General features: G+C 40.0%; 1 protein-coding gene across 2 annotated transcripts; it reads right to left on the bottom strand.

The window, feature by feature from the left end:
• Positions 1–356: 356 nt before the first annotated feature.
• LOC105935694 (V-type proton ATPase 116 kDa subunit a1) lies at positions 357–26553 on the bottom strand (the record flags this gene model as incomplete). Of its 2 annotated transcripts, none has more annotated exon segments than XM_036142397.1 (13): positions 357–1814; positions 7883–8054; positions 8192–8309; positions 13224–13241; positions 13662–13769; positions 16843–16950; positions 18196–18412; positions 20258–20376; positions 20689–20779; positions 20980–21143; positions 21249–21388; positions 22781–22931; positions 26413–26553. In XM_036142397.1, coding segments are annotated over 13 exon segments (1641 nt in total), but the record flags the coding sequence as incomplete, so codon positions are not given.

Here is a 26553-nt window from a genome sequence, read left to right on the forward strand (position 1 = left end):
TTTGCAAAAATTTCCACCAAAGGAAAAAAGGCACATATGTCTCTGTTATTGGACAGCAATGTGTCCAAGGTTTTGCTTCACTAGTTGGTTTGCCTTATTGTAATTGTTTCATATGAATCCATAGGAGGGCATGGAGCCTTTCAGAGCTCTGACGCAGAGCTTCACATCAGAGAGGATTACATGTTACAACTTTGGCCTCAGAGATTCAGTGAGTCTCACCTCTCTACCTTATTCTGTTGGTTGGTCAGATCCAGGTCTTCTTTTCTCAGAGTGCAGCGAGCTGGAGATAAGTAAAAGCTCAGCCTGTATCATTTACCAAAATGAAGTAAGCTGTAAGAACGCTCCTGTGCAATCAATGTTTGAACACTCCACTCTTTAATTCATCACAACGTTTATACAGGTCATACAGGAACATTAGAGAGCACAGCACATCACCACGAACAGCTTGGTTGAGTTTTCTAGATTCCGGTAAAAGATGAAGTACATCGATCCCACATTTTAGGACAAACTCAGATTTTCAAACTAAAATGAAACTGTATACAACCTACAATCTTAATATGAATCACTGTAATAGGACTTTGTTGTTTTTTGAGATGCAAAATAAATAAATGTGTTTGTTTTTTTAATTCAGGTGATTTTAGATTTTTTTTTGAGTGAAAGGTTTTCTCAGTGCAAAACTGCGCAAAGGTCTAAGGCAGTTGTTGCATTTGACACACAGACTGACCACCATGACACTGATTTTCCACAATGAACATTCCCACTCCTGTGCTTCCTATTGAAAAGGAAGGGATGAATGAATGGATGAAGGAAGGAAAGTACATAGGACACAAGAAAGGAAGGACAGAGAACAAAATAAGATAGGACACAGGGGAGGAAGAAAGGAGGTGAAAAAACAAATGAGGAAAGAAGAAATGAAAGATGGAAGAAAACGAAGGAAAGAAGGGACATAGGGAAAAAAGGGAAAGGCCTTGGGAATGAAAGAAGAAAGGACACAAAGAAGAAAGGAAAGGGAGGGCATACATTAGGAAAAGGGATAAAGAAAAGACAGAAGAGCAAGGCTCAAGAGGAGTATCTAAAAATTTGGATACATTTTTTTTTATTTATTCTTGATCCAGGCTGTTGAGACTGAAAAGAAAGTCTGAAAAGTAAGTCCATACTTTTCCAGAGTGCATGATATAGTCCTTTAACTCAATAGACACATTTTCAGAATTTTTAGATTTCAATTTGTTTACTTGTCTTATGTCTTAATTTGAATCTTTCTTGGAAAATATTTAACTGAATATTAATTACTGGCAGAGAAAACTCCTTCATTCATTGTTCATCGCTGGAATTGAGCAGAATATGATGTGGCGATAACCCAAACACTGACCGGCTGGCTCCAGAAACCTTTCTATATCTGTTCACTGAGTTGGGCCAAACAAACCAGAAAGCAGAGAGTGATTCAGATGTTCACTGCAACACAAACATGGCTCACCATGGATTCATGAATAATAAAGACAAAATCAAGGGAGGCTGCTGGATGACAAAGGATGGCAACAACAACACTTTAATTCTACAAAGGCAAGCTCACTAGAATTGTTTGTAAAAGAACTGTTTTACCTCAAAGATTCACTGATTGCCACTAGAGGGGGACAGAGGACCACAGTGGGTCTCATGCACACAAAACACAGCCAAAGCAGAGTGGGAGTGCTGGGGAATCTGTGGACAGGCTGGGACCTGATCAGTCATCAAATCGCCCCTCTAGGATGCTCTCAAATGAGAAGGGGACAAACTTGAAGCCCTGCCCTGTGTAGAACTTGTTCTGGAACTCCACCCTGAAAGTGAAGGGGCAGACAGAGAAGGGAAGGGTTAAAATCAGGTCTAATTATTAAAAAGTTGTGATTAAATGTTCAAAATGTTTAAAGCATTAACTGGTTTCTGGTTCTAACACATCTACAACCCTGTTCCGTAAGCGTGTATTTTCATTAGGACCTTGATTTTATGCTTCTTTTTGTATTACTTTTTTTAAATACAACATTCTTTTTATCTGCTGATGATCAATCTGTCAGACTTGACATTTTGTTTGAGCCTTCCTCAACACAAAGCTGCATCCAGAGTTGACTCGATAGGCCCAGATGACTCATTTACGAGGGAAAACTAAACGTGTATTCCAGCAGGAGCTGCATCTTGGCCTCAGTCGGCAAAGGGAGTGCCCAGGAATGTCTCCCAGCCGTGGCAAATATTTGGCCTGCTAGAGCTTTGAGAGGGCAACACTTAAAGAGGAGAAATAAGTGATCCTTTTATCTGTTTCTCTCCACAGCTGGGAGGTGGAAAATGTGATGAGTCTACTCTGCTGTGAGTGTATTTCTACACAGATCTGTGTAGGAGACAGGTCCTCGGCATGTGAGTGTGAAACTCCTGCTTGGTTTCAACACATTTCCATTCACTCATCTTTGTGAAAACAGCTTTTAAGATTAAAGAAACTCTGGTACTACAGACAGTGGGCTCTCAGTTACCCCTTTAAAATCCACAATAATATATTCCATTTCTGACAAGATATTACTTGCCATCCTTATTTTGTTTTCTTCACTGCGCTGCAATGTAGAAAAGGAAAATCCCTCTTCATCTCCGGCTATATAAACATTTTCTCTGAAACTGTTATTTGTTAGAAGGCAAATTGACGACCAACGTGTAAACCCCGAAGACTGAGGAGATGGCGAGTTCAGTGGGAAATGGCATCTCTGCAAACTGTGCAGAGAGATTGGCATCCTCTCTGCAAACCGTGGCTTTGGCTCGTAGTCTTCCTTTAGCTCCACGATGCCAATGAGCTAACTTCAGGAAGACCCTACTCCGCAGCTCAAATTTATTTCAGGTAATGACCCGTTACCTGAAAACGGACCCTTTTTACAGGATTAATTCTGACCATATGACCTTCAATTGAGTGCTCTGACATTCAAGTCTCTGACGAATCAAAAAAGACAAAACATCGGCCGCTTTATTAAAGGCAATGTCACAAAACGAAAACTGTTTCCACTATTATCAGTAAGATCCACTCATAGTTGGAAAAAAAAGTCAGTAATAAATTACATGATTTAATGCAAATTATAAACAGTGAGACTTTCCTGAGATGATCCTACTTGGTTTTGACAGCTTGCCAGTTATCATAAAAGGTAAACGGACTGTTTTTGTATAAAGCTTTTTATTTTCCCTGAAGCCCCATTGACCTCGCTGCACACACATTCATACAGCAACACACAGAACTTTGGGGTTTAAAGCCTTGCCCAGGGGCACATAGACATGTGGCAAGTCGTAAGACAACTCTTCCACTGATCCACAGTCTTCCCTAACCTACCGTAGGAGGCCGTTCAACCATTTGAGAAACCTAAAACCTGAATGACACCGTGGAGGCGCTTCATGAAGCCATCTTCATGTTCTCACAAGCTGACTGGAAACCGTTATGGGTCAACTCACCAGTGACACTTTTAAGACACTTTTAGGTTGATTTTGGGTGTTTTTTGGGTAATGGAACAAAACTTCATATCAGCTGCTCAACAGCCCTTTCCAGTTTAAATGTTTTCTAACATGTGTGTACTGTTTTTGTCTCTGTCTTTGCTCTGGTTTCTTTCTTTTGTATTTTGCGGCTCAACTTACAACCTGGTTACGACCCATCACCCAGAAATGGGAATAATAGTGAGTCAAGTGTGAGATTACAAGCATTATTCAAAAGGCGCCAGTTCTTTTGTAATCTTGGTAAAGTTGTAGCCCTATTTTCACAGCGAGGCGTGTAATGATGTTTCCTTTATCCTGGTTGTTTATTGTCAGCATCTCCACTAAAAATGGACCAAATCCTCCTGCTCATGAGATCATTTCCCATGGCACAAGTGTCAAATGTGGAGGACGGAAACAGGCGGAATTAGCCTTAAGCAGAAATATACAAATGCCCCAATAAATAAACCAATGCACTTTTAAGAATATTTTCATAATCTTTTTAAGAATTAAAAATTAGATGTTTGACTGTTTTTTTCTCATTTTTTAAAATTTACTAATAGATGTACTTATGTCTTTTCTTTACCAACAAGCCTTTTTATTTACATGCATTCGTTTGGCATTTTTCACTCTTTTTTTTTCTTTTCATTATGGATTTCTGCCTCATTATGCAAATACGGTGGGCGGTCCTTTTTTATATTTATTTATTTGGGAGAGTGCACATTAATGAGCAATCACATACTTCTGTACAGACTGTAAATGAGCCAGATTATAGCATAGGTGCTAATTTTCATCTGTAGTCTTGAGACAGGAAGACTAAACTGTCATGATTTAGGTTTCTGTTTGTTTTAGACTTTTTCTGGACTTTTCCTATCAGCCTGTCACCTCTCAGCCACCAGTCATCATCCAATCAGATCAGTCTCCCTCCAGCCACCACTCTACTCTAGATCAGCTCCACCTGCTGCCATTAATTAGTCAACTCGGCTCACCTGTGCACCTGTCTGCTTATACCTGCTTCAGCCATCTCATCCCTGCCAGAACGTCTCTTCTCATCCTGTCTTATGTTATCTGATCTCATCTCGCCTAGTTTTCAACTCTACCAGTTCCTCTGTGCTCAGCCAGCTGGACTCTTCCGTTTGCTTCTCTAAAGAAATTTGTCTGTGTCTGCGAGCTGCTGCTCTGCTTGTTTTCTCCGTGAGTCCCAGCCGCTTGCACTGCCAGTTCTGGTGGTTCCCCGGTCTACATCGCCTGTTCTGGTCTTTCACTACCTGCATCCTCTGGTCTGCTGCTCATCCCTGCCAGCCTGCACCATCTGCCATAACTCATCTGTTCAAGACTGGTTCTGCTTGTCTGCCTCACCTGCCAATATTCACCCCTCACAATAAACTATTTAACGAAACGTAGCTCTGTGTCTGGCTGAATACCGGGTTCACCAGCATCATTCATTACAGTACATTCTGGCAGGGATGAGATGGCTGAAGCAGGTATAAGTAAACAGGTGAGCTGAGGTGGAGCTGATCTAGAGTAGAGTGGTGGCTGGAGGGAGACTGATCTGATTGGATGATGACTGGTGGCTGAAAGGTGACAGGCTGATAGGAAAAGTCCAAAGCAAACAAAAACTAAATCATGACATAAACAACACAAGACACAATGACAATATACAATATCAGGCAAATAATCACATTAACAAACTGTCCAGGATGCCCGCTGCACCCTGGACAGTTCCGGCACCTTCCTTCCTCCAGCCAGCCCTGACTCCACTGCCTAATCACTTGTCTGCTAGTAATCATCCTGGACTGTTTCCACCTGCAAGCCTCCCTATATAAACTCACTCCAGTCAGCTCTCCCTTGCCGGATCGTCTGCAGTTGTCCCCTGACAGTGTCCCTCAGTCTTCACCTGCCTTTGTTCATCATCCTTGCCTCACGTCTGCTGCCTGCTTCCCACGTCTACCAAGCCTCTGCTCCATTCACCTGCCAAGCCTTAGCTCCACCATCCAGCTCCAGCTGTCATCACACGCCTACTCCAGTCTGGTACTCTCTCCTGGTTCTTCATCCCACTACTCAATCCCTTCAATAAAGACTCTTTAATTGTAACTCTGTGTGTGGCTGAATTCGGGTTCAGATCCTACAATCCCTGACACAAACATTCATACAAATTACATTTCAACAATAGAAATGAGTAAAATTGCGAATGTGACTGAGAACCTTTAAGAAATTGTTTAAGGTGCTTTTTGAAAGTGCTATAGGTAAGACATTCTCTAATATTAGTTGGGACATTGTTCCAAAAGGGACACCCTCTGACTGACAGAACCGTTTGTCCAAAGGTTTGTTTCTGTGTGGGACCTCTAGGTCTCCTCTAGAGGAGTATCCCGTGCCAAAACCTCTGTCAGTTCTTAGTTTAATGTATGTAGAAAGTGGAGGTTGGGCTAATCCATGCATAGCTTTGTAAATTAAACAGCTATTTTTAAATGTAATAAAGTTGTCAAAATTGAGCATGTTGGATTTTTCCAAAATATTACACTGATGGAATGACAGGCGTTTGGTCAAGGATTTCTATTGGTCTTAAGAGTGTATCTCCAGTGAGTGACCAGGTTGTGATGCCATAATCTACATGTGAAAATATCATTGAGTGTAAGAACATTTTAGCTGAATTAATTGTCATTCATGGTCTAATTTGTTTGAATTTATGTATATTAAATTTGATTGTGTCTGCTGTGAGTTTAATGTGTTTTTTGAAAGAAAGTGTTGGATCCAGTGTGACCCCGAGGTACTTAAACTCCTGCACAAGGTCAAGCTCTACTCCCCACAGAAAGACACTGTACCGCTCCAGTTGTATTTTCTTTTTTTTTTGTGAACATCATTGAAACTGGGTTTTTTTGTTCAATAATAGGCAGTACTGAAGAAGCAGTACTGTATATTCTCCAGGGCTGATGTGAGGATAGATGATGCTTCTTGTGTGCTCTTAACATGAGTAAAAATAACAGCATCATCAGCATATATTTGGAAGTGCACACTTTGACAGCAGCTTCTCTTCTATTGGTCAGTCAGAAGGAAGGGGAAGAATCTGTGTGCCAATTTATTCCCTCCATAACTATACGTTTACTACTAGTATAGGACACGCAGGCATGGTCAATATATCTGCACATTTATTTTACACATCCATTTTATCCCTGCTTCACCAGTGACTATAGTCATAGTCGCTGGTGAAGACTATTTCAACATATTTTCAATACACAGAACCAGGGCTGGACAATAATTAACAAATTCAAAACATATCTAAGTGTAGCCCTGGACATTTTATGCTGCTGCCTAGCAACCTATTTTTAGATATAGAACACACAAACACTGAATTGAAACTCAACCCTTTACTCAACCAACTTTTTCCAAAACTGCAAGTATTTAAAAAATTAAAAAGAACGTGTGCTCTCTGAACTCTTTGAAGGGGGCGGAGCTTGGGGTGGAGCATTACTGGGTCTGCGTTTGTGATTGGTTGGGTGAATGTAATATTAACCTACATTATAGGCTAGAATGCAAAAGAAAGGAAAACTGTTCTATTGAGCTTTTTATTGACCCTTTTTATTCTATCATCGATGTACGTCTATTGATCGATATATATTGCTATTGAATTATTGTCCAGCCCTACACAGAACCAGCATTTACCCTTTTTACAAATGGAAATCCCTGACAAGGTGTCAAACACTCACTAATCAAATATCTGTCAAAACAGAGATTGCAGTAGTTTTTCAGGGTGCCCCATGCGTGCCCGGTGTCCGTACCTCTTATGTTCAATGCATAAGGGTATGTATCTGTGCAGAGGAGGGTGTTTCTCTCCTTCAGTTAAACACTGCACTACCAAAATTCCAAACAGATTAAAATCTGCTTGATCCACATGTTTTTACTGTTATTATGGCACAGCTGTCTCCCAGAGGGTTGGTATGCTGTAATGTTCCTCCCTATCATTCATTCCACCCACTCTGGTTCATGTTGGATTAGCAGTGGGATGGTGGTACTAGGAGGGGATGGAGCCTTAGCCTGGCTGTCTGATCCTATCCTGAGGTCCTTTACAGTCCGTTTATAAACTAACACTGGATTATCTCATGTTATTAACAGTCCTCATGTGCATGTAAGACAGTGGAACTAGCAGATTACCTTAGAAATGGTCCTCCAATCAAACTTTATTTATAGAGCAGTTTTTATAGAATCAGGTAAAACTCTAAGTGCTTTGTAGAGGTTTAAAGCAGTGATGAACAAACACTTCATCAGATGTGATGTGTGTTTGTGTTTTATCAGTGTGGGATCAGATCACTCTTGACATACATTTAATCCAGTTATTGCGACTCAATACGTAATGTGCCTTTTATGTAGGTATACGATGTATACCAAGGAACTTGTGCTTGCTCTGTGCATGTGTACTGACCAATGCAGACGCAGGGCATGTAGGAAGGCTGACAGGCCCTCCATGATGAGCAGGATGGCAACAGTGAGAGTGGCGAAAGCAGCAAAGATGATTGACAAGCCGAAGAAACCGCCTCCACTGCGAGAGGAGAGACCCAGGTGCATCACCATGGACCAGAGTACCTCAGACAGCTCTAAGGGTACCACAGAATGACAACATCAGCACCAAAACAAGAAACACCAAAATACTTAGAACAAGGGTGGTACTGTTGTGTTGTAGTCTACAAGCAAAGATGAAAGCATGGGTGTTCATTTGCAAAGTGTCACTCACGTGCGTGGGCGAGGCTGAGGGCCCAGAGGCGCAGATAGGAGGCTGTGTTAGATACGCACCCCAGACAGTACTCTATGGTGTGGATGGCCTGATTGACGGCTACATCGCCAAAGTCAAACTGCACAGGAGAAATCAGAATGTTACTTAGTACATAGATTCTCTCAAAGCTGGGCAAAACTGAGGCAAGCTGCTGCTGAGTATCAAATGTTTAGTATCTGTCAGCTTAGGTTGTCATGGCAATGCATCAGGGTTTCTGTCTCATGTTGAAAACTTTGCCTCAAACTATTTCACAACAGTTATTAGCAAAGGGAGTTGTTTGGAGCCATTGCTAGGACATTTATAGCCTGAAAAATATAAACGCAGAGCAGAGAGAGAGAGAAAGAGTAACTATCTTTTGCTCCTTGCTCCTGTATTACAGTTTTTATAGATTGCTTTGACGCAGCAGTCAACTCAAAACCCACATTTTTCAAAACAGTTAACGCAGAGGCCTAAAGAGTGGCACCAATGGTCAAAATTAAACATTTTGTTTGCAAAAGGCTTCAACTCTGCCAAAACATTTAACATATGATCCAAAAGCAGATTTTGCCCTCAAACAACACAACTTGCACACAAATGTTTGAGCCCTTCCAATCATTCATTACACAAGGGGCAACAAAATACATAACACCACACTCAGTGTGAATCAGTGCAGCATTGCTGGTTCATTGTAGCCAAAGACTGTACGCACCTTACATGGCAGTGTCATTTGTAATCAAATTTGCCTTTTTGCAAAAAATGGATCCAGAAGCAAATATGTTGTGATGCAAATTTTATTGATTCTTCATTCTTTTTTTCCAGATAAACAAATGAAATATTCCAAAAAATGAAAGATTCCAACAGAAAATACTAGGGCTGTTTGTTCCTTCTAGTCCATTCTGCCCTGACGAATAGGCCACAAGGCCTCATCTATGTCACATTCAATATTTTCCCTTGCAATGCACCTACTGAAAAATCTTCTTGCATGCCTGATCCATCCTTGACATGCCTCTGCATCTACATCTTGTGCAGCAGCAGACATTGCATTGAGCAGGGGCATCTGCTCATAGGGGCAGTGATCATATACCTTCAATCTCCATGCACTGAATAATTCCTCTATAGGAATAGATAGAGATGTATATACTGTATAGCAGCAATACCTGCTGTCCGTCGAAAAACTCTTACCATGAATGCAACCTTGTTTCTATTGAGAAAAGGTTGGACTCTCTGTCCCGCCCCTCTAAGTGAAAGGCCGTGATTTACCACATGATCAATCATAGTTGCCTGAATTTCATCTGTAACTTGAGCCCTTCCAGCTACACCTCCACCTCGTACACGGGCTCCTCTTCCTCATAATCGTCTTCCCCTGACCCATCTACCTCTTACTGTGACTCTCATCTACCTTACGTTGACCATTCATGCTTGCAAAGATCAACACACAACATGGCACCTTTTACATAAAGCCTGCAAACTGACTGCAAATTGAAAAATTGTGTAAAGAAGTGTCAATCAGGTGCTTCAGTGATTTCATTCTGATCAAGAAGTTTCTAAGAGCTTGGAACATGTGGTTTCTGTTTTACTACCATAGCTAAAGCAATGGAGTTTGGACTGCATGAATGACATCTGCGTTAACTGTTTTGCAAAAGGGTGGGGAAAATGAGTCAAACCAATGAAAATGGGTTAACTCATTTGCAAGAGTTCTATTTTGCTCTGCAGAGATGGTGATGCTGAAAACTGAGAGGTTGCCAGTTTCTTGAAACAGGTCAAAGCAACCAACAAAAACTGTAACATCTGCAGGGCATTCTTAAAATCACAGCTTTCAGGTAAAAGGAGCTTATGGACAATACATCATTTTAAAATAACCTTTAACCTATCTAGACCTTTCACCCAGCTCGGAAATTAGAACTACCTCTTAATTTTCAGGGATATTTCTTCTTTAAATTGCTTATTCTTAAAAAAACAACAACAAAAAAACAACAACAAAGAAAACAAATAATGTCTGACAAGAAAGCCCAATGTACGTATGTTCACATGGGTAAATTGATGATGTTAGAAATCCTGGGTTGTTTTGTTCTGCTTTTTTTATTTCTCTCTATGATATTTCATGTAATTTTGGGGAGTTTGATTGCACGGATTCTGGTTAATGAGGAAATGTTGGGTTTAGGACTGTCTCTGGGAGTCCAAACTGGTCTGCAGGAAAGCAATGATTTAGTAAGGGATATACCAAACCCATTCTACTTCACTGGCTGGTTAACATCAACAAATTTTGTGCAATGGATCCTTAATAATTAAAGCCTGCAAGATGTTTCAATGCTGAGCAGGATTAGATACATTAACCTGCATCTCAGGACACAAGACACTGAAAATGATTCTAACGTTTGCTTTGATTATAGCATAAATCTCTCTATACATCCTTGTGGATATGCTGAAAGTACAGCCCAGGTACTTACATACATACATAATCCATCAACCTTAGAGGAAATATCCAGCTGAGATATTTCCTCTAAGGTTGATGGATTATGTATGTATTTGAATGCAAACTTTGTAAAACACTGATATTCACCATGAGTGGCTAAGTTTAAATTATGTGTTTGCAAATACAAATATCCTAAACTATCTCTGTAGTTATGCTGCTATAGGCTTAGACTGCTGGAAGACCATGACAACATTTCCTCACTTTATGCAAAATTATCCTACAAGTGTTCAATTTTGCATTATTTGCTGTTGTTTCAACTTTTGTTCTCTCTGTTTTTCTTCTTTATAGAAGTTACATCTGGCCTGTCATTCTATTCAGCCGTTACCCTCCTCCTTCCTGGTGGAGAGTGTCAACTGAGCACCTGCTCCTAAATTCGTGTTCTCTTTCTATAGATGATCCACCTGGCCCTGTCTTTCAGTATTTAACCCTGTCTCTCTTCTAGACATAGCTACTGGGTGAGCTTTTACAACAACTAACTGTGTCCTTAATACTCTAGAAATGAAACTGACTGCGAACTTATCTGTTTAGCTGTGTTTCTCTCCTACATGAAGCCACTAATAGAGCTACTACTGTCATTAGTATTTTTACTTGTCTCTCACAGAAAGTACTCCTGATCAGTACTTGTGTTCTTTTTGTGTCTCTGCTCTGTCTTCTTGACCTTCTCTCTCCACCCCCCCCCCCAAACTGTAGAAACATAAGGGAAAGACCCCCCCCCCCCCCCCAGATATCTACCCTGTTTCCTCAAAAGGTGCCTGCAGTGAAAATGCACCTTCCCACTAAAGGCCAATATAGCCTGTACTCTGCAGGAACAGAGAAACATGTTTTATCTGCTAGGTCTGCAAGAACAAGAACAGAGTTCTTTCCTTTACAAGAACTCATGGGCAGAACTCTCTCCCCCTGCAGCATTCTCACTTCATTTTTCTCTAACACCACACAACAAAAATGGCGAGCCCATAATATGAATCAAGAACATGCTGCTAGAACAGAATTATGCCAATTAGTTCTTGCAACCCTGGGAGAGCGAACACATTTCCCTGTTCTTGTGGAGCATGTGTATGCCTAAAGCTTGCTGCATACTAAATGAGAACAGAGTTTTTTTCTTGTAGTCGGGGTGGGAAGAACACGAAAAAAGTCAGTTTTGGCTCTGTCTTGTCATACTGCACCAGACGCTCAGCTGCAGAAGTCAGCCCCACATTATTGAAGGTTGGGCTGGGGAGTTGGGGGGGGGGGGGGGGGGGGGCAGAGAGCCGAGGACGCACAGAGCTGGCAGACATAAATGTCCACCGTGTGCTCTATTTGGAAATATTGTGAACACCGGGGACATACGATGCTACAGGGCAGAACTACCCTGCTAGGACAATTTATAGAGTAAACACGGCATGTTCGAACACTTAAAGACCAGAGTTGAGCTGCATGACTGCAATTCCACAGATGTGACACGTTTCCGCTTCTCCAACCTAAACACACCCATCTAAATCCTGTCCAATCACGGTACAGTAGTTGGACACCCCTTAAGAGAAAAGTTGTGCTCCGACATGGCGAGAACAAGCAGGGAGACCCTCAAAGACGGGGCTGACACAATAAAATGACGTCATTCACTGTGGGAGCGAGAAAAAATGTCTTTGTTCTCTGGGAGTATGTCGCAACCTTTAGGAAGTAATCACACATTTCTAAAAGGATAGTAGCCCAGCTTATTGATACGTTTTTGAAATTCGTTTTTGAAAATTCTAAAAAGTTGCTGTTTAATTCACTGGAGTGGATATTTCAATGTAATAGAGCTGAAAGCAAAAAGTGAAGCAGTTTGGTTCAATTTAATCATTTTCCTCAGGATGATCACAGTCATTGTATCCTGAAAAACCGACACAGCCCCTCTGTTCTTTCCATCCTGAACCAGACTATCCTTTCCTGTTTAAATCAGTGGGAAGGGGGAAACACTGGAGGCCATTGGTCTACTTAACATTGTTGACTTTGGCTTGGAACCTGCTTGGTTTCCTCTTTACAAAGTTCTCTTTTGTCCTTTGACTTTAAAAACAGAGTTCACAGAGTGCTGCTAGTGTAGAAAATGGCAAATGAAAACAACAAAAAACAGTTATAACAGTGAAAAAAATGACCAAAACAAATTGGTATGGTAAATGTACAATATACATAGAGACGGGTCTTTTGATCTCTGATGGATTTAGTAAAGTTTCATTTCCTTCCAGACTGCAGCTCATCCATAAAGTGCGCAAAGACTGACCCACAGCTGACAAAGAGTGATGAGAAATCCAGAGTAAAATTTTAATACAGACTTGTTGTTTTTTTTTGCCCAGATTTATAGTTTAGTAAAATGACTAAACTTAGTGTTACATGCTCAAACATGCACATACACAACACATCTAATTACCAACACATGCCTGGTACAGGGAAATGCATGCCTAAGGAAAAAGCTAAATATGAACTAATAAAGCACATTTGAAAGACAGGCAGGAATTTAGACTAATAAATCCAACTGGGCGTAGCAGCTTTCTGCCATGCTAAAAGATGCAAAACTCTAGCTCTTACCGGTTCTTCTTCTGAGTGCTTGAAAGTAAGAAAGGGGAAAAGTTACGGTATGAATTCAAGGATAAAACCATACAACTTCATACAACTTTAAATCATGCTTTGTAGTTGATTCCAGAGATCACATAGGTTTAGGTTTTGGTTAGCCATCAGAACTCCAGTCAATTGGAGCTTTGTTGCCAAATAAACTCTGCTCTGTTTTTTTATCATTAATTTATATATATATATATATATATATATATATATATATATATATATATATATATATATATATATATATATATATATATATATATATATATATATATGTATATATTGTAGATTATTGCATCCCAGTTTAGGCAGTAAATAAATCTGCAAATCATCTACTAACTGTAATGTCCTTTTTTAAACCTTTTTTTTCCCCCTATAAATATTTAGCATGCTTGGAAATGAGCTCACCTCATCTCCTTCGTCTGAGTGCTGGGAGAGCTGGTCGTGGTCCATTATGCCAGCCTCGTCCTCCGTGGGTCCATTGCCCACCCGCACCCCTCCAAACTTCTGCGTGCCCTGTTGGGTGAGTCCGGTGCATGATGAGGACACCCCTGTTTGCTCTAAAGATTGCTCTAGATTCTCTGCAGGGGTTTCTTCCCTCTTCTGTGACTAGATACAAAAGCCACAAGAGCTGTGTCTAGCGTAAAGCAAGCCTTAGAAAGAATTCTTTCTCCTCAGTTTACATAAAACAGGATGGCCAAAAAGTGAGACAAGACAAATATAGAAAATGAACTGCAGAAGACCACCCTTTAAAAAAAGAGAATGTTAAGTTGCATGATTATCTTTAAGGTCAACACAATTTCATTGGTTGAACACAGGTAAAGTCAAATGGATAATGCATCTATTCTATTTATGCAAACACACTATTTGCATAAATAGTAAGAAAGTAATGAACATTTTTACAAGTTAGCAGTAAACAGCCAAACAGTGTAGATCATGAAAGAAGTATAAAAGACAAGCAAAGACAAAATTGAGACAAAAATAAAGCAGGATCAGCAGTCAATCATACATGTGTTCAATATATCCAGAGAAGGCCCTAAATGGTCCGATCAATCAAAATACTCAAATAATCAATTCAAAATAAACTAGCAGCATCTGAGCGGTGCTTCTCTGTAATACAACAATTGATTCCTGTGTTTTCTATCTAAGCAGTGGAGGTTAAAATACTTTTATGGAAGGAAAACATTTAGCCAATAAGAAATAACCTGTTGTCGCTAGGTAGATTTTGTCTGCTCCTGTGCATGTGCAGAAAATGTCCGCTCCTGTCCACATCAAAGGTTCTGCATGAGAATCTATTTCTTCCTGCTTTTTCCAATTCTTTGTCGAGTTTTCGTTCATTCTGATGATGGTATAACTTTTTTTAAAAGTTGTATCAGGAACGAAAACACAGAATAAAACAGTGACTGTATAAAGAAAAAATATAAGAATAATCAATAATTTAATGCGATAAATGAAAACAGCTTTTGAGTCATAATTCAATTTGTGCAGCTGGGTTAAAGCTTTTTAATTGGAGACATAACTTTAGCTTTTGGACAATATAATTCTTTTTTTTAGAGACATAAGAGTAGAAAAACACAAAATGTAAATTAAGCGTAATAATAATGCTAGAGAAACACACAACAGTAGAGACTGTCATAAAGACAGTTAAATCTGTGTTTAACGGTTGCAGCTTTGCATTGGCAGAAATAATTTAAATGGCTTTCCTATGTTTAAATTAATATCAACTGATTTTGGAAGTAACATTTTAACATTTTGAAACCCAGAAATTCAGTGCGATGATGTCACATGTCAACTAGCGCTTTTTCAGGCTAAATCAAGCGTCTTTTCATTTCAAACAGTTGGCATCGCTGGGTTTCAGACCGCTGAGCTGAACTGCAGCCAGAGGTCTATTTAGGCAATAAAAGAGAATCTACAGGTAAGTACACTGTCATATACAATATTTACTGTTTAACGTTTTAAAAGCGAATGTCGGAAAGTTGAAATGAGGTTAGCTCAGCAAAATGACTTAGTCATTGTTTTAGCTTACACTTTAGATCTTAGACTACAGTTTCAGTGTGCCACCCTTCTACAATAATGCTCTTCGCTGGCCAAGAGAAAAATTCTAGCCATGCCCCTGGGCATGCAGTAACTGGTGCCAGAAACTTATAGTTGGATCTTATGGGTCAGCTTGCTCTTTAGGACCCATGTTACTCTGTGGATGCTGGGGAAGGTTGGTAGGTTAGGGTTTCCTCTCCTTCTCAAGCAAAAGAAAGAAATATCTCCAGGTGGCCACTGATGTCCACACTGTTGTTTTCTTGAAGCTTTTGTTTTGCAGCACAGTTCCCTTCACACAACAGATAATTAAATGCTTTCATGAGAGCAGTTATGGTTACAGAGATAAGGGAAAACCTTGAGATGGTTTCTCCCCTTTAGAAATAAAAGGGACAGAGAAAAAGGACAGAAGACTTTTTATGAAATGTTAAAGTTTCCATTTGGGAATTAATGAAATAATAACATTCCATATTAAAAACAAAGAACATGCATTCATATTCAATAAGAATAGAATCTGTGTTCTTATGAGGCTCGTTTGTCATTTAAAATACCTTTTGAATGACAAGTCTGCCTGTAATTAATCTATATAATGTGTTTCACTTAGTGATGGAGTTACTGAAATAAAAGGAATTTTCAATAATATTCTCATTTATTGAATATGACTGTAATAGGTAATCTGACACTAGAGGCAACCTCCACTAGTTCCTTTAAAGAGGACATATCCTACTTTGTAATTACTACTTTTTTCTTTTAAATCATCCAGTTGTGGGCTATATAAAGTGGAACTGCAAAGCTTTGGTCTGGATTCCTCGTTATTGTTGCACCCACAGCACTTCTTTTGCCACTGTCCTGAGGTGCTTCTGAGAATCACTCGTTTTGGAGTGGTCCCTTTAAATCTAAAGCAGCCACATAACATCGGCCATTTTTGTAATGAATCGTGTGGGTTAATACACCCAACAACCAAAATGTTTCCTGTATCCACTTCTGCATCCTTCAGCAATATTGGTTAGCCAGAAGTCCATGACCCTGTTTAGAAGCTCTGCTGCAAAGTCTGTGACCTAATTGTTCAAGAAACGTAATAGGGAATAGAGAAAACTGAAAGGATATAGAAAAATATGACCTAAACAGAACATAAGGATATCTATGCAGTACCTGGGCAGTCTAAATTGACTAAATTGTCTGCATTCTAGAGACATGTGGAGTTTACATGATATGTCCCTTTTAAAGAGTTTCCATGAACAGGGGCAAATACTGTGAATATTGTGGTGCATTCCAACACAAAGTAGGAACATTTGCTTGATTCATAACATTTTAGAAAGATTTCAAATCTGTTCAGACTAAAATGACTCAATGGTTTGCTTTAAGGGCAAGGTCTTCTCTAACAAACATATCATTTAAGACAGGCTTTAAGCATTTTCAGAGGAATACAACTATTCACTTTATACAGAAGAATGTGCATTGAAATGAATGTAAAATCAGAGGAAGAAAGGTGAAATTGAGTATAATAAACCATTAAATATATTTAGCAGAAGACATATGTGTGATAATGGTAACTTACCAGATGCCTTTTCCACAGGTGCTGACGCCGAAGCACCATGGTTTTCACAATCAGCATACAGGGAACACATGCAAGGGCAATCAGCACCAGCAAAACCTGGATCCCCATCTACAGGGGAGGCAGAAAGAAGTCAACAAGCTGTTGGTTATTAGAGGATGTCAGATCCCTAAACATGCAATAAATGGTTCCTGGAGAACTAAAGAAAGGTCAGTGACTTTATCTCTCGTTTTCCTCTTATCGTATCCAAACCTTTCACCAATCTAATCTCATGTAACCTGCTGTTGGATCAAATGTGGCAGTAATCAGCGATTCAGCAGCATTTATTCCTCTTACATCATGATCATGTAGCCAGACGACACTTGATTACAACTTGCATGTATAAATTTACTCCTACATGCATGCAGAACCTAAAGCGCTTGTTTGATAAATTGAGCCAGCATAATGAGAAACTGTAATCTTTAAATCCAGATCTGCTCCTTCTACAACAAACCCTCAGCGATTTAAACTGCAGATATTGTTTATTTTACTGTTTTGCTAAGACAGACAGTAAATAGCCTGGTTGAGAGAAAGAACGAATTATTTGATTTCCATCCATCAATCAATTTTCCAGCACGTTTATCCCTATTGGGGTCGCGAGGCGTTCTGGTGCCTATCTCCAGCTGTCAATGGGCGAGAGGCGGGGTACACCCTGGACAGGTTGCCAGTCTATCGCAGGAATATTTTGATTTATGATATAAATTAATTGTACTTCTAAAATTATTTTATTATTTACTTTTATTGTTGGTTGGAATTTATTTAGAGCTTGGACTTTAATGCAATAATATCAATAAATCAGTTGCGGTAAGAATAACAGTTTAAAACTTATGCTGTCTGAACTAGTGATTAAATCTCAGATGTCTGACTGCAGAAGAGAGATATGTAGCGCAGCCCTCAGTTGTCGTTCCCTTCTGTGTTGGACTGCTGGAGATGCTTCACACAGCAGGATCCAGTGAAGAGAACAGCTCAGTTTTATCACGGTGTTCTATGATAAAATATGAGGAAACATGGCTGCGTAGCATGAGTGTATGTCAAGAACAGTATTAGGAAGTAAACTTTTTAGGTTTGGTTTTGGCATCTAATCAGGAAGCCACCAGGGCGCCTCCCTTTGGGGGTTTTCTGGGCGCGCCCCACTGAACGAGCTCCTGAATTAAATAAACGTCTCTCTGATATTCTAATTCATTGAGACGCACAGTTTAATGACGGTCTCTAAACCTACCACTAATGGTTGATGATCAAATCCTTTAGTTTATGCAACATGTTGAATAGTGAAGGGACAAGTGAGGAGGGTTAGAGAGAGAAATCTGGCAGCAGCACCTGGCCCCTGTAGAGGGGTTTGTTGGTAGGGTCGTTGTAGTTAAAGAGACACATGTTGATGAAGTGGATGAGCAGGCTGGGAGCATCTTTAGAGGTGAAAGCATCATATGCTGTCCACTTGTAGAACACCAGCAGGATGAGGTACCCAAACAAACTGGACATAAAGACAATCTCTGGGATGAAGCCCAGGAAGATGTTCAATGGCTTCTTGAAGTACCTGCAGAGCAGTAAGATGGAGAAGAACTCCATCAACATCAGACGTTAAAGTTTGACACTAAATAGGTACATCACCTGTATAAAGACAACTTTTTCTCCTGGTCTGACATTAAATCGGACTAAGCTTTTCCTGTTCTAGATCTGTTAGGATGACTTAAATTATTTCTGTTATAAGGTCAGAATACTGAGAGAAGATACAAAGAAACCCAAAAATAAAACCACAGAAACAGGGAGTAAAGGAAGCCATTTTTGCTTTATGAAGAGAAGCTCCTTATCATTAAATAGGGATGGAGGTCCCCCTCTTCCGATGCTGTTATTGTGAGCATGACTCAGCATCCTGGGAGTAAGTAGTCATCAGAGCACTAACCATTGTTTGGTAGCCTGATGGTCCTCTTTGACATTGGACCAAACAGTTTTGACTGTTACCATTCAACTTGCTGATAAGCCTGAGTTTACCTACAACTCTACAGACTGAAGAAGTCTCATGGAGAGGAGAGGAAATGTTTCAACAAAGAACAACCTGTCCAGAGGACATACTTCTTGATTTTTCTACCTGGATTATTGAGACGCATCACTGTTTAAGTTTCTTTCCACAAGATTCTCCCAATAGTTTGCTGGAATTTTGGCCCATTCCTTCAGACAGAACTGCTCACGCACACACCTGTTCATTTCTGTCTACTAATATTCTCTGGGACTGAGATCAGGACTTTACTAACATAGAGCTATGCTGAGGGATGTTGTCCATTGGAAGAAAGAACACTTTGACATCCTGTCTGATGTCTTGGGATGTTACTTCAACAGTTCCAAATAATGTTTTTTCCTCATGACACCATGTATTTGGTAAAGTTCACCGGTCCCTCCTGCAGCAAAACACCCCACAACATGATGCCACCCCCGTACTTCACAGGTTTTCTCTGGTTTCTAGCTTTCCTCTTTTTCCACCATCTATAAAGATGGTCATTCAGGTCAGTAATCTCAGTTTTAGTTTCACCAGACCACAGGACAAGTATCCAAACATTAAGCTCGTTATCCCCGAGTTGCTTCTTCCTCTCTGAATGGCCTTACAGCTCATGTTGGTACCAGACCTGTTTCACCCTGGATAATGACACTCCCCTACCTCTCTCAGCAGCATCTCCACAAGGTCTCTAGCTTTTGTTTTGGGATTCAGTCACACATGTTACACCAGAACCCACTCATTTCTGGGACATAGAACCAGTCTTCTTCCAGGACATCATGATGGCTGGACATCCTCATGCTGTTCATACTTGCATATAACTGTTAGAACAGATGAACGTGGAACCTTCAGTCATCTGGCAATTAAGGATGAGCCAGACTTGTGGAGGTCCAAAGTTCTCTTCCTGATATATTGGCTGGTTTCTTTACATTTTCCATGATCTCACACAAGGAAGCAGAGTGTTTCAGGATCATCCAGAGGGGCTCCATTTACCTCAGATGTTGCAAATTAACCAGAAACCTACAAAGCAATGACGTCATCATCTGGACATCCCAACTTGTTTAAAAGCATGGAAATCTTAGAGTATAAAAATGTTTGAATATGAATGAAAAATACCCCTCTTATTATTCTGACTCTTAGCAAACGGAAATTATTTTGGTATTCCTAACTGACTAAAAAATAAAGATGTAATTTTATAGTGTATGGAAATACCTGCTTTGTACTGTAAATGCAACACTTTAATGTGATTTCTGTGCAAATATTAGTTAAGCCTGATGGCTTCTCCATTAGATCTAATGCTGTCATGATTTATTGTGAAGGACAAATCTCTACCAGAACTATATATTAGTGCAAAACATTTATCTTCAGCTATAGGTGCACAGTAAACCTTACAGGTGGTTGAAGAGACTCAGAGAGACTCCAAACAGCATGTGGATGACGCCGAGGATCACTGACATCTTCATCTTGAATGAGTTCAGGAAAGTCAGCTTGTTGGTAGCAACATTCCAGATCTGCAAACAAACGCCACTGGTCAGATGTTTGAGGCCACCATTTGGTTAGCCTTTTTTAAATCTAAATATAACTACTCAAGTGTTAGGAAATTATTTATGAAATTTAAAGTATTTGTTCGTCCATATATGCTGTTTACTTATGTGATTAACAGAAAAGGCCCAAATTGTATATCCAGTGTCTCAACTGACATCAAGTATGAGATCGATCAATGACCTTTTAATGTAGAATCAACCTTTTGTATTGTTATAGGTGTTTTCCCAACAAAGACAAGATATCTATACAGTTTAGTAATTTTAGTCCCAATGGATTACCGGGTCAATCCCAAGAGGATAGGGCCCGTTGAACACCCCAGGAACAGCAGGATCTAACTGTAGGACTGCATTCCCATCAAGGGTCTCAAACCTGAGTCAACAAATTAACAACAAATTCTTTAATTATCATAGAGTATCATAGAGTATATACACATACATGTACTATACATAGATTTCAGAACATAATAAAATTGAAACAAAATAATTCAATGGATCTGGAAGAGCTAATACAGAATATGACTTCAAATTTGAAAAGGAATCGTCAGGGAAGCTGAGAGTTGGCTGACTTACGACCAGTTGGCTCCTTTGGTAGTAAACATAGGCCTGACACTCCAACCAGAGCCGAACATGTTCAGAGACTTGGAGAAGCAGTCATTGTAAATAATGCCAGTGTAGACTGAGAAGATTCCCATCAGAAGGATGATATAACGGCCAGCAAAAACCATGTTGAACATCTGTAATTTCAAACCACAACTTCGATATATTATTTGTTTCTAATGGCTGCCCTGCATAGGTATCAGGCTTCTCGTGAGGCTTGACAGTTTTCAGAGTAACAGTACCTCATTGTCACTTTTCTGAGCGAGGATTCGACTCTCTCGGAGGACCAAGTACAGGGCTGCACAGGTCATCAACAACCCATGACCCATATCACCAAACATCACAGCAAACAGGAAGGGAAATGTGATAATGGTGTATGGAGCTGGAACAGAGGAGAGGGAAAAATGGAAATTCTCAATTCTTATTTCAAAACTCAATTGTAGATTTACACCTGAATAATGATGTAGATGTTACTTTATGCAAGTTTGTACACCTGACCTGTTCAAATAGAGCACTTTGAGCTGAAAGCGCTTGGGAACCACATCTTTAATCATACAGTATTTATTAAGATAGAATTTGAACAATTCCTTATTTTTATTACTTTGGGGCCAGTATTCAAATTCATATTGCTTGGAGCATGTTGCCTTTTTTGAGCAATCTTGGCAAATGTCCTGTTGTAGTCATTTGCAAATATTAGAAATCATGAAAAAAAACACTTCAAGTTCCAAAAATCGTAGCAATAGTGCAACCTTTAGTAAACAAATTAAATCCTAGTTCTTGCTAAGAACAATTACAGAACCTCCCCAGGTTTCATTTAAAACTGTTTTGTATTAAATGGCCAAAAAGGCTTTTTAGGGGACATGCCAGTCAAAAGCTCTGCTTTTACCGACCCCACTCAGATTGGCTTGCACATTTCTGCTCCTCCCAACTCAGTTTAACTGTTTCGACCGAAAAAGGTAGAAACGGTGTGTAAAACTGAAATTTACAAATAAGGGCACATCTCTTTTTGCTCTTATCATAATTAACTACATCTAAAGGTAGAGTCGGCGATTTTTCAGGAAGTTTCTCCAAGTCCCTTTTTGAATAACCACGCATGCGCAAGACTGTCTTACTTGCTCTTCCACTCTTCAGGGGGAACACATGAAAAAAATCCACTCTGGTTTTATTGCTTTCGACTGAGGCCTTCCTCTTTTTCTCATAAACATGAACGTAGTTTGTTTCTTGCAACTCTCAGCCAAGTTCAAAGTATACGGTGAGAGCAGTGGAGGTACAATGAATGGCTAACACCAAAGCTAACCGCTAAGCTAACCGGATACATAAACACTAGGAGTGTGCGTGGGCAACCAGCACGCGGAAACTAACAAGGAACAAGGATGCACACTACACTAGCGTTATAACAATGATTGGCATGTCGGACAACCAATAGATAATGTGATAGCCCCAGAACTCAAGGGACAGAGCGGCGAGAGGAGGACCAAAACTCTGACAAATCCCTGCCCTTTGGTACAAAGGGCAGAAATTTAGGTTTTTACAGGCCTGCAGCTCCCACAGAGATCAATTTCTTTAACCTCCTTTTTCAGAATATATAATGTATTGCCTATTGTCAGGATGCATGGACCATTTCACCCTCTATAACAAAGAGTATTTGTAACAGGATTATCAACTATAGCTTCAAACCTTTCAATCATTATTTCTCATTTGACTTGAATAGGTCCAAATACATAAAGCAGGTGTATGTAAATATCAGAATGAAAACAACGATCTTGCACCAGACCTGGATTTATTTCCCGGTAGTTTCCAATCCCGTAGGCATCAACGATGTTCTGGAAGCCTGATGTGAACTTGTTGGTCTTGTTGAAGGTAGGTGGGGTCTGCTTGGTCTGCATCCGGTTCAGAATTGAAGGTACAGTCGAGCCGCTTCTCTCCTGTTAAACAAAGCCTTGCTTTACAGACATATTCAGTTCCAGCTGGGGATGCAGGACAAAACATCATCCAAAAAGGAAAACCTTCCAATGTGATGAACTGTTTTAACTGGCATTCAGCCACCTCTAAAGAAGAGGTCACCAAATTTGTCTAAAGTCTTTCAGACCCAGTTATACCCTTCAGACTGTTAAAATGAATCTACAGTATTTTTGTGGTTGGCCTCACTAACAATATTTCAGCGTGTGTCTGAGCATGATGTAATACAGTTTTTATTGATTGTTTTGACGCAGCAGTCAACTCAAAACTCACATTTTTCAAAACAGTTAATGCAGAGGCCTAAACAGTGGCAACAATGGTCAAAATTACACATTTTGTTTGCAAAAGGCTCCAACACTGCCAAAACATTTAAAATATGAACCAAAAGCAAATTCTGCCCTCAAACAATACATCCTGCACACGAATGTTTGAGCCCTTCCAATCATTCATTACACAAGGGGCAACAAAATACAAAATACCGCAATCAAAGTGAATCAGTGCAGCATTGCTTGTTCATTGTAGCCAAATACTGTACACAGCTTACATGGCAGTGGCATTTGCAGTCAACTTTGCCTTCTTGCAACAAATGGATCCAGAATCAGATATGCTGTGATCCAAATTTTATTGATTATTCATTCTTTTTTTCAGATTGTGGCTACAAATGAAATATTCCAACAGAAGATACCACAGCTGTCTGTCTCTTCTAGTCTCTTCTCTCTTGACAAATAGGCCACATGGCCTCATCTTCATCACACTCAATATTTTCCCTTGTGATACACCTAGGGAAAAATCTTCTTCCATGCCTGATCCATCCTTGACATGCCTCTGCATCTACATCTTGGGCAGCAGCAGTCATTGCATTGAGCAGGGGCATCTGCTCATAAGGGCGGTGATCATGTACCTTTCATCTCCATGCACTGAATAATTCCTCTATAGGAATAGATAGAGATGTATATACTGTATAGCAGCAATACCTGCTCTCCAGTTGAAAAACTCTTACAATGGATGCAACCGTGTTTCTATTGAGAAAAGTTTGGACTCTTTGTCCCGCCCCTCTAAGTGAAAGGCCGTGATTTACCACATGATCAATCACAGTTGCCTAAATTTCATCTGTAACTTGAGCCCTTCCAGCTACACCGCCACCTCACAAACGGATCCCTCTTCCTCATAATCTTCTTCCCCTGACCCATCTACCTCTTACTCTGACTCTCATCTGCCTTGGAACGTCCATGCTTGAAAAGAACAACACACAACATGGCACCTCTTACGTAAAGCCTGCAAACTGATCGCAAATTGAAAAATTGTGTAAAGAGGTGTCAATCAGGTGCTTCAGTGATTTAATTCTGATCAAGAAGTTTCTAAGAGCTTGGAACATATAGTTTCTGTTTTGCTACCATAGCTAAAGCAATGGAGTTTGGACTGCATGAATGACATCTGTGTTAACTGTTTTGCAAAAGGGTGGGGAGAATGAGTCAAACAAATGAGAATGGGTTAACTCATTTGCAAGAGGTGTCTTTTGGTCTGCTGAGGTGGTGATAATGAAAACTGATAGGTTACCAGTTTCTTCAAATAGATCAAAGCAATCAATAAAAACTGTAATATGAAACCCAAAACAAAGTCGGTTAGGAGGAAATATTATTATTATTAGGAATATAGGAATATATTTTCCTAACAGCGATGTAGAAATGGCAGAAAACTCCTCTGAGGTATGCATCTGACAAAGAAGGGAGACAGACACAGTATGATGGCCTGACAGATGCAAACACACAGAACCATCAGAAAAGAGGCCTAATCAAACTTAGTCGCATTAGCCCAAAGTTCCCTTTACTGGACTGTGGTGATTTTTCCTTTTTATTCACCAACAAGCTTAAGTCCAATCTAAGCTTCCTGAAAGCTTTGTCTCTGATGTTTCCCTCCTTGCACCTCTGGTTGAGGCCAGACTCTAGCAGGGTCCTGTTTTAGTTTTAAATCCACAAAAAGGAACAACAACAATCTAGTGTTTGTGCCAAGAGACAACCTCGATGTAGTAAGAAGATTCCCCCTGTCCACTAAGCTGAGGAACTGCAGGTCCACTAAATGTTTCAGTGAACAATGACAGAACCACACTAAGTCTATAAGTAAGGTGTCTTATAGATTCAATTCAGTCTGTTTTCTGCTGAACCTCAAAGTTCTTGGTTCTTCAGACCTAAAGCAGAAACAAGTCCAAATTTGGTGTGAAAACCTTGAGTTTACCTTTTACAGAGACACTGATGTTTTTGATAGATTACATGTTTAATGATTCATTCAGTTTGTATGTATGTCTGGGACTAAGGCCTCAAATGTGCATCAACTTAAAAGCTGTACTTGAACGTTGCACCATGACAATGATCCAAAACACAAGGCCATGTTAATCTTTCATTAGCTAAAGCAGGAAATGGTGCAGGTTCTGGAGTCAGGGGACTGAGATGGCCTGACCTGAGAAAAGAAAGTGTCTCATTCACAACTACCACAAAATATTTTAGGTTGTCATTAATGTTAAAGTAGGCCAAACCAAGAATTAGGCCATATATGTCATGATTTTAGGTTCTGTCTTAAGTTTGAATTATGGAATAGTTTGAGTTTTGTTGTGGTTTGATTTTGTTCTTTGTTTTATACTATCTGTTGGGGTTCTGTAAGCTTTTAGCTCAGTTCTGTTCACCTGCCAGCTCACCTCCAGTCACTAGCCAATCAGTTCAGTTCAGTTTCCACCTGTCACTTGTAATTAGTCTTCACTCCCGTTCACCTGCTCACTCCACTATATAGTTCTGCCTCGGTCTTCAGTTCTCTGCCAGATCATTAACGAGCCACGGTGAGTTTTGTTCCAGCGTTCCTTTCTTGTGTGACCTGTTGATGCAAACCCGATTGCCTTTGATTCTGAGCCAGCCTGTTCCCTGATCTGTTTTTCCTGCCCTGTCTGACTGATTTACCGGTTTACCGACTAGTTTCTGTCCCATGGTTATCCGAGCTTGCTTTGCCCTGTCTGTACCTCTGCCTATTTTGGACTGCTTTTTGTGTACCGGATTTTGGGACTGCCCTTTTGACTATTGAGCCCGCCTGTCCCTGTTTTCATTATTAAAATCCTGTTTTTTGCCTTAACCTCACTTGTTTGGCTTGAATACTGGGTTTGCCTGATTCACGTTCATAACAATATACACTTCTGATCAGGGTCAGTTGGGTAATTTCTTTTGTCATTACACATTTAAAAACAGCAAACACAAGTGTTGAAAAAGTGGTCTACTAACCATTAGAACAAAGAAAATTGTTGCTAAATATTATCACTGATAATGTTCTCTGAACGCTGGCAAGAGATCTCCTGAAATTTTGTAAATGGTACGGAAACAATATGTTAATAGGGTGTGTGTGTGTGTGGTTGTGTGGTGTGTGTGTGAGAGAGAGCATAAAAAGCTATGGCTCAATAATCAAACTCACCGTTCCTCTACGCAGAGCAAATTGGATTGAGTCCAGGTCTGAGACGGGACACCACACCTCAGCAATCAGACACTTCTGAGTGACATCGATGTTGCAGAGGTTGAGGGTGTGATAGATGGCCTTCATCTTCCTCACTTTAAT

The sequence above is a fragment of the Fundulus heteroclitus genome, chromosome 10, assembly GCF_011125445.2.
Source record: "Fundulus heteroclitus isolate FHET01 chromosome 10, MU-UCD_Fhet_4.1, whole genome shotgun sequence".
Lineage (NCBI taxonomy): Eukaryota > Metazoa > Chordata > Actinopteri > Cyprinodontiformes > Fundulidae > Fundulus > Fundulus heteroclitus.